The 9,749-nt window shown below is 41.2% G+C and overlaps 1 protein-coding gene across 1 annotated transcript in view; it reads right to left on the bottom strand.

Annotated features, from left to right (window-relative positions):
- PKD1L3 (polycystin 1 like 3, transient receptor potential channel interacting) overlaps positions 1–7,993 on the bottom strand; it is an 85,813-nt gene extending 77,820 nt beyond the window's left edge. The window contains 3 exon segments of the mRNA XM_032284380.1: positions 1,637–1,753; positions 6,573–6,695; positions 7,660–7,993. Of these exon segments, the coding sequence (XP_032140271.1) occupies positions 1,637–1,753; positions 6,573–6,695; positions 7,660–7,954 (535 nt within the window). The 5' untranslated portion in view covers positions 7,955–7,993.
- Between the last annotated feature and the right edge of the window lie 1,756 nt (positions 7,994–9,749).

The following is a 9,749-nucleotide window of genomic DNA, read 5'->3' as shown; positions in this document are numbered from 1 at the left end:
AAGTGCTGGGATTACAGGCTTGAGCCACCGCGCCCGGCCAGGGAGGGTACTTTTTAAGGACAAAGCCAGAATAAATGAAATAGAAGTGATACAAACATAGGATATTTTTGATTCAAGAAAGATGTGTATATGTAGCATCATGTTCTAGGCACAATTAGTGAAAAATAACCTAGATACACACTAAGAATATTTCTGAATTACAAAAAAATTTTACAAGCAATCTGGTAAGGGAAAAAAAGGCTGTCTGGAATACGGTGGCTTGATCATGGCTTATTATAGCCTGTAACTCCTGGGTGTAAACTATTCTCCTGCCTCAGCCTCCTGAGTAGCTGAGACTACAGAGGCATGCACCACCACACCTACCTAATTTTTTATTTTTTTAAGTTTTTTTTTTTTTTTTTTTTTTTTTTAACAGAGTCCAGTAGGTTGCCCAGGTTGGACTTGTACTCCTGGCCTCAAGCAATCCTTCCATCTCAGCCTCCCCAAGTGCTGGGATTACAGGTCTGAGTCACTATATTACAACCAAGTCACACCTGGGGATTACAGGTGTGAGCCAAAGTCTGCTTAGGGGAGATCCAGCCTGCAGACATTTTAAAGGACCCTCATACATAAATATTAGGCATATTCCCTGTTAGGTAAATTGCCTCACAATAACGTGATCTACATTTTTCCCAATGAGGAGTTTTTAAAAAGTATTTCTGGGGCAGGCTTGACAATATAAACTTAAAGAATGTAGGTGAAACGGTCAAATGCCTATTTAATTCAGTAATTTAGTTCTACTACTACATATTTAAAGTCACATGTCATGTGAAGTAATATCAGAAGGATTACTCTCATGAAACTCCCATTTCACGACACAGTTTAATTCAAACATTTCAAATGCATCTTTAACATCACTGCTTTATCATCAGAACTTCTGGATTTAACAGTTCTCCAAAATATGTCCTCTTTATTTCCACCTAATGCGATCACTAAACATTTTCCTACAACTCACAAGTCCCCATTTACAGAGCCTTGAGAAAAGCTGCTTTTCCCATTTGTTCTTTAAATACATATTCATGTCTCTAAATAACACTTTCTAAATTGTTCTTTCAAGGGATATTTAAACGGTTTGTTGATCAGGACACCTAACACTTGCAGCAGTGAGGTCATACCCTGACGAATAATCACAAGATCCGCTTTTAATTGATCTCTGCTGTACTCCTTTCTTTCAGGTGACCTCTATAATCACATCCACCAATACTGACGTCACTTCAGGCTAATGCATCCTTCCCAAACAGTACTTGTTTTTCAAAATTAAAAAATAAACAAGAGATAACACCATGATTTCAAAGACTTTGCAAGAACTTCAAAATGACTTTCTCTTTGTTGATGAAAAATTCTGTGGGAATAAAACCTTGCCTTGTACTTGGGCATATCTGAAAAGAAGATGGCCAAGGGTATAGCAAGCAAACACAAATATTTGTGTTTAAACGAAGGCAAAGACTGTCATATTAACATCAGACAGAACAGAACACAACGAATATTGGACACGTGATATGATACCACATTTCAGCATTAATTCAGTCTTGTGCAGCCTTTGAGCAGCAATTGATTTCACTGATTTTTAAGGTTACTTGAGATAGTAACATATTACCTGGGGGCATTTTGTTTCTTAGTATTTCAACTTCTCTTTTTGTCTTCTTGGGTCTCCACGGCAAATGAGAATTATTTCCATTTCTTTCATAACGGGCATCTCCGTCCAAAAAGGCATCTACTTGGAGGCCAATACACGATTAATTTATAGGCTATAGCTATAGCTACAAGTCTATAAAATCATCATTACATGCTCACATGCGATAATCAGGAAAACACAAAAATTACTATCCAGTTTTTTTTAAAGACAATAAGAATTCTGCAGTAGCCCTTTTGCTCTGCAGCCTGGTCACATCAAATTATGGTGTTCTACATTTCAAATTAAGTCCACTAATTGGATCAACACTGAGAAGTTCATTAACCCTATATGCCTAGTGTTCCATTATTGGAATGTTAAGCTTGGAATTGTATCCTACTGCTTAAGGTCATCGCCAGGGTCTGACTTTTCACCAAAAAAGTTTGCAACCTCCAGCATAAATGGGAAATATCCTACTAAGCGTAATAGTCTCCTTTGTGTTCTATAACTCTCATTGGTAGAGATAAAAGACTTCTCAAGGTGGATGATAACATTCTTTTTTGAGAGATAGTTTTTGCTCTGTTGCCTAAGCTGGCGTGGAATGGTGTGATCTTGGTTCACTGCAGGCAATGCAACTTTATTGCTTGAACCTCCCGAGTTCAAGCAATACTCCTGCCTCAGCCTCCTGAGTAGCTGGGATAGGTGCATGCCACTACACCCAGCTAAGTTTTATATTTTTAGTAGAGATAAGGTTTCACCATGTCCAGGCTGGTCTCGACAACCTGACCTCAAGTGATCTGCCTGTCTTGGCCTCCCAAAGTGTTGGGATTACAGGTGTGAGCCACCACGCCCGGCCAGCAATAACATTCTTGGACATGCCTCCTTGCACACATTAAAAGGAGTTTTTCACACATGCTGTTGGACATGGCGAGAGAAAAAGCATATAACCCCTTGACTGTGGCTCAGCTTAAATTCGTGGTCACGAAGCTTGAGTGGCCCGCCTTCACGCTGCCTGGCAGTCTGTTTCCACTCTCCCAGGTGAACTCCACTTCCCTCTACTCAACCACCAACACCTGGAAGCCTCCCTCCGTCTCATTTCCAGGTCAGGTGATCAACTTGCTTTCTAACTCAAGGAGAAAAAGCAATGTAGAGTCCTTCCACAACTCCGGCCGTCAAATCTAGCCACCTACTAGCACCTGTACCTGTAGAGAGACAATGCCTTCTCTCATGCTCTACACATCTTCATACTCCTACCCAAGTGAATACCTCTAGTTGTTCAGTAGCTCAAATCCAGTGCATCATTCCTGAATGCTATTTTTCCTGTCTCAAAAAAAAACCCAGCAACTTATATTGGTCTCATGAACTACTGCCCCAGTTGTTTTCTGCTCTTGAGCAAAATCACCTTAAAAATTGTCCTAACTTGTTAGCTCCAATTCTTCTCCTCCCCTCTATTTCCCTACTTTTAGAGATTGTTTTTTAAAATGTTGACAGACTGGGCATGGTGGCTCACACCAGTAATCCCAACACTTTGGTAGGCTGAAGAGAGTGTATCACCTGAGGTCAGGAGTTCAAGACCAGCCTGGCCAACATGGTGAAACCTCCGTCTCTACTGAAAACATAAAAATTAGCCAGGCATAGTGGCGAATGCCTGTAATCCCAGCTACTCGGGAAGCTGAGGCAGGAGAATCACTTGAACCTGGGAGGCGGAGGTTGCAGTGAGCTGAGACGGCGCCGTTGCACTCCACCCTGAACAACAGGAGTGAAACTCTATCTCAAAAAAAAAAAAAAAAACAAAAATGTTGACATAAATTTGTTTTATAATTGCTTTAGACTGTTTTGTGCTGCTATAACAGAATACCACAAACAGGGTAATTTATAAAGAACAGAAATCTAATTCTTACAGTTCTGGAGGCTGCAAGCCCAAGATCAAAGCACTGCCATTTCGAGTTGGACGAGACCTGCACACTCGTAAGGAGGAAGGGCAAGAGAACTCCTCCCTCTGCCGAGCCCTTTTATAAGGGCGCCACGTCCCGCTCACAGGGGAGGAGCCCTGTGGTCCAGCCCACGTGTTAAAGCCCCACCTCTTAATACAATCACACTGGCAACACCTGTTTCGGAAGGGGCACGTTCAAACCATAGCAATAATTATGGAAAACATTTAAAGAGTCTCCATGCCAAAACTATCAAACTGGTACATTTTGAAAGGTCTTATTTCCATCTTCATCCTTTCTGCCCCATTTTCTCTCTCCCCCAGACATAACCATTTTCATTAGTTTTTGTTTCTCCTTCTATTACATTTATACATACGCGTATGTATATAAGTAAATATATATGTTCTGTACCTTTATTTTCCACTAAAAAAAATCACAGAGCTAACTCCACTGCAGCGCATGGAGATGGTTGTTATTTGCTTTTTACCACCAGTTCCCTTTTGATGGGATTATTCCTACTTTTTGGTCTTACAGAGAGCAACATGAATAGCCTTACGCGTTCATCTTTTGGTATTTTTGCTGTTTTGGCTTTGGGATAGAGTCCTGGCAGTGGAGGTGGGGTCAAGGGTAGATGTATATGTTATTTTGCTAGATATTGCTGAATTCCCCTTTATTTACAAGATATATAGAGAATATATCTTCCTGCATTCTCACTAGCAACTTATGAGAGTACATATTTTCTTACAGCCTTGCCAACAGCATATGTTAAGTTTGTGAATTTATGCCAATCTGATAGGTGGAAAAGGATATCTCCGTTTATTTTTAATTTGCATTACTCTATTTTTTTTGGCAAGAATACTGTATAAGTCATATGTATACTTACATCAAGGCATTTTTCTTTCTTTCTTTTTGAGTCTGATTCTCGCTTTGTCGCGCAGGCTGGAGTGCAGTGACGTGATCTTGGCTAACTGCAACCTCTGCCTTCCAGGTTCAAATGATTCTCCTGCCTCAGCCTCCCTCCCGACTAGCTGGGACTACAGGTGCGTGTCACCACGCCCAGCTAATTTTTTGTATTTTTAGTAGACATGGGGTTTTACCGTGTTAGCCAGGATGGTCTCGATCTGCTGACCTTGTGATCCTCCTGCTGGAGCCTCCCAAAGTGCTGAGATTATAGGCATGAGCCACTGCGCCTGGCCAAATTTTCTTTTTTTTTTTTAATGTAATTTATTATTTTGAGATAATTATGTATTCATATGCAGATGAAAGAGAAAATGCAGAGAGATGCCTGTAGTCAGTTTCCAAGGGTAACACATCTTGCAAGAGCAACAACAGGATATTGACACTGATACAGTCATGTCAAAAATTTTCTTCAGTTGCTACAAGAATCCCTCACATTGCCCTTTTATAGCCATGCCTACTTCCATCTTGCCCCCATGCCCTTCTTAGACCCTGACAACCACTAATCTGTTCTCCATTCCTATCATGTTGTCATTTCAAGAACGCTCAATAAATGGCACCATAGAGTATATCATATTTTGAGATTGGCTTTGTTCACTCAGCAGAATTCTCTCGAAATTTCTGTATCAATAGTTTGTTTCTTTTTATTACTGAATTACAACTAGAGGGATTCACTTTGGGTAGGAGTATGAAGATGTGTAGAGCATGAGAGAAAGCATTGTCTACCTGCAGGTACAGGTGCTGGTAGGTGGCTAGGTTTGATGGTCGGAGTCGTGGAAGGACTCTACATTGCTTTGATTTTCTCCCTGAGTTAGAAAGCAAGGTGATCACCTGACCTGAGAATGAGATGGAGGGAGGTCCCCAGGTACTGGAGATTGAGTAGAGAGCGGGAAGTAGGAAAGTCACCCGGGAGAGTAGAAACGGTATGACTGTCATGGCTGGACCACAGTGGTTTAACCATTCACCTGTTGACAGATGTCTGAATTGTTTCCAATTTTGCTCTATTGTGAATAAAGCTGCTATAAGCATTCATATACATATTTTTACATGAGCACAGGTTTTCTCTTTCTGCAATAAATGCCAAGCAATTTCTGAGTTGTATAGTAGTTGTTTTTTTTTAAGAAATCACCAAGGCCGGGCACGGCGGCTCATTCCTGTAATTCCAGCACTTTGGGAGGCCGAGGTGGGAGGATTGCTTGAAGCCAGGAGTTCAAGATCAGCCTAGGTAACATAACAAGACCCCATCTCCACAAAAATAAATAAATAAATAAGCCAGGAGCAGTGGCTCACGCCTATAATCCCAGCACTTTGGGAGGCCAAGGCAGGCAGATTACTTGAGGTTAGGAGTTCGAGACCAGCCTGACTAACGTGGAGAAACCCCACCTCTATTAAAAATACAAAATTAGCTGGGCATGGTGGCAGATGCCTGTAATCCTAGCTAATTGGGAGGCCAAGGCAGGAGAATCACTTGAACCCAGGAGACAGAGGTTGTGGTGAGCCAAGATCACACCGTTGCACTCCATCCTGGGCAACAAGAGGGAAACTCCAGCTTGGAAATAAATAAATAAATAACAGCAACAACAACTACACACACACAAATGCATACATACATAGCTTAATCCTGATCTACTTCTGTGGAAGTGAACCTCGGATAACAGCATCCTCACCCTTAGTCTTCTCATCTTCCTCTGCCATATTCTCTTCTCCTCTTTCCCATCCTTCCCTCTGAAGCCCCAATGCTGACTGAATTACGAGTGTGCATGTGGAAAATGATGTCAGCAATACAGTTTCTCCGACACTCTACCCAAGTCAAAACATGAGGTAACATCGAGGCACAACTCTTCCAACTCCCATTGGAAGTCACTCCAGATAACAGTTTCTTATGCTAATCAGTTTTATGAAAATCAAAAGCCCTGTATCATCCCATGATCTATCACTGACAGATTATTTAACCAATACTCTCACATGTACTCCTTATTTAGAGTCAGTTTTCAAAATTTGGGTATTTGGCAGTATGTAGCTTTATCACTTACCAGTCTGGCAAATGAAATAGTGTCCCAGTGAGCACTTGTCCCCTTTGAATGAGATCCGACTGAAGTTTCTGGACAGGTAGGTGCAGCTGGGGGGCTTTGTGTCCCCGTGGGCAACAATGTCTGCTGAGGGGAGATCAGACCCAGATAAGCCTCATACTTGAAAGCCAGGCTTTTAATTTATTTTTTATTATTGTTTTTGAGACAGAGTCTCACATTGTTGCCCAGGCTGGAGTGCAGTGGCATGATCTCAGCTCACTGCAACCTCCGCCTCCTGGGTTCAAGCAATTCTTTTGCCTCAGCCTCCAAAGTAGCTGGAATTACAGGTGCCCACCACCGTGCCTGGCTAATTTTTGTATTTTTAGTAAAGATGGGGTTTTGCTATGTTGGCCAGGCTGGTCTCGAACTCCTGACATCAGGTGATCTGCCCACCTTCGCCTCCCAAAGTGCTGGGATTACAGGCATGAACCACTGTGCCCAGCCACCAGACATTTTTTAAAAGTAAATATGAAAGCCAAATTTGGCTGGCTTCCAATAGACAGCAATTTAGAATTTCCTCCCATATATTATAGTTTATTTTTTCATATGTATTCCTTATCACAAGGCTTAGTATTACTTTACCTATGCATTAATGAAGATGACGAGAATGATATAATAATGCCTTGGATTTGTCTCTAAAACTTCAAGATGATGGTGCATAACTTTGAAAACACTTTGTAAGAAGAACAATAATTTCCTCTTTGTTTCTGTGTTAGGAAATTTGGAGCTCAGAATAATGAAGAGATGTTTATTAGGGAAACAAATGACTGTCAAAGGTTGCTGTCTCTCAAATCTAGCACAATTCTTCTAGTGAAAGGTTAGGTAAGTTAACTTTAGATGGGTTCTAGGAAAGATCGCATCACTTTTGCTACACAGACGAATCAAAGGCTGTAGCACAAAATGGAAACATTTCAGAGGAAAGATGGTAATGAAGTAAAGTGACTGGTTTTTCTGTATACAAAAGCAGAAAGATTAAGATTTTCCTTTTCTTCTGCCCCGGAATAAAATATAAGGAAGTTTCCTTCATCAGCACTAAACCCCACAGTCTTACCTGGATATTTTTCGTCTTGATGTTTTTTCAGTGGCATTACATTTTGGCCAATCCACCACTTTTTTCCTTCTTCCAGAAAGTCCCAGATGTGATCTGGAACTTCCTGGTTCCTAATATGAGCTAGGAATCCACCCTGGGCATGGCAGTAGTGCTCTGCTTCCTCAAAGCTGCAGTGAAAGCTGTTAAGCTGATAACAATTGTTTTGCCCATGTCGCTCTGGGCTGTTTAGCTCACTTGCTAGAATGATACTTGTTCTCACATATAACCAAAGCCAGCTTCTTCCTTTGAAGAACATTTTCTCTGAATTGTAGCAAGAAAAAGTGTGTAGGTTCAGCAGCTGCCTGGTCCTTTAAATACATATATTAGCGGCCTTGTCTTAGTATTATTCTTTTATGAATTGGGAACAATTTACCAAGGATACAAAAGGTTTTATTTTGAGGACCCAGGTGCAGTTCCTATCCTACAAGCTGAAAACAAATATCAGAGATCAATAAAGCAATGAGCCTTTGTATCTTGGGCCCCACCATCTGTGTCTACCTACCATATATGCGTATAGCAAATACAGATGGATTATAAAGCTGAATCTAAGCTGCGCCGGGCAGAGGATGATGAATATCTAACATCTAAGTCAGTGTGGCTAAAAATTAATAAGTGTAGCTTTTTCTTTTTTGAGACAGGGTCTTATTCTGTTGCCCAGGCTGGAGTGCAGTGGCTTGATATCAGCTCACTGCAGCCTCGACCTCCGAGGCTCAAGTGATCAATCCTCCCACCTCAGCCTCCCAAGCAGCTGGGACTACAAGAGCGCACCACCATGCCCAGCTAATTGTGTGTGTGTGTGTGTGTGTGTGTGTGTGTGTGTGTGTGTGTGTGTAGGTGGGTAGGTAGAGTCTTGCTGTGTTTCTTGGGGTGGTCTCAAATTGCTGGGCTCAAGCCATCTGTTTGCCTTGGCCTCTCAAAGTCCTGGTATTACAGGTGTGAGTCACCAGACTCAGCCATGTTTTTTTTTTTAAAGAAAGTCATTCTTGCAGACCCCTAGGACTGATTTTTTTTTTCTTTGAGATGTAGTTTTGCTCTTGCTGCCCAGGCTGGAGTGCAATGGCGTGATCTCGTCTCATTGTAACCTCCACCTCCTGGGTTCAAGCGATTCTCCTGCCTCAGCCTCCCGAGTAGCTGGAATTACAGGCATGTGCCACCACACCTGGCTAATTTTGTATTTTTAGTAGAGATGGAGTTTTGCCATGTTTGCCAGAGTAGTCTCAAACTCTTAACCTTAGGTGATCCACCCACCTTGGCCTCCCAAAGTTTTGGGATTACAGGTGTGAGCCACTGCACCTGGCCTAATTTTTTTAAAAAGGAGTTTTATTGTGAATATTTAAGGTACATAGCATGATGTTATGGGATGTATATAGATATTAAAAAGGCTATTATAGTAAAACAAACATATCCATCATCTAACATTAATTACCCACTTTTTTTTTGGTTTTGTGGCAAAAGCAGCTAAAATCTCATCTAGCATGAATCCTGTCTACTATCCAGTTTTGTTACCTGTAGTTCTCAGGTTGTACATTAAATCTCTCGACTTGTTCATCCTACATCTCTGCTACCCCCAGGACTGATTTAAATTACTGTATTCTGTCTTTTAAGTACATGCAAACAGAACTAAGCATAAACTCTATGTTTTTTGAAATGGAGTCTCGCTATGCTGCCCAGGCTGGAGGGCAGTAGCATGATCATAGCTCAGTGCAGTCTTGAACTCCTGGACTCAAATGACCCTCTCACCTTGGTCTCCCAAAGTCCAGGTGTGAGCCACCATCCCAGGTCCATTAACTTTATCTTAAAACTCTTACACAGTCATAAAAACCAAACAATATTAAATGGAAAAATGAATACAAATTAAATACAAACAAAACCGAAAACGAATGAGATCCAAATTTTGCCAAGCTAAATAGCAGATAAACAGGGTTCTCTGGCCTATGAATGCACAGGTTCCTTTGAATCTGGCATGCATACTATTTTATGATATGGGGAAGATTCAATTCTGTTACCGCATTTCTTTATTTGACTCATTAAAAGAAAAAAACCTTTGTTGA

This window comes from Sapajus apella, unplaced genomic scaffold, assembly GCF_009761245.1.
Source record: "Sapajus apella isolate SASKATOON/1434 unplaced genomic scaffold, GSC_monkey_1.0 scaffold15, whole genome shotgun sequence".
Lineage (NCBI taxonomy): Eukaryota > Metazoa > Chordata > Mammalia > Primates > Cebidae > Sapajus > Sapajus apella.
Note: the sequence above shows the minus strand (reverse complement) of the source record. Positions and strands in the feature narration are given on the sequence as shown.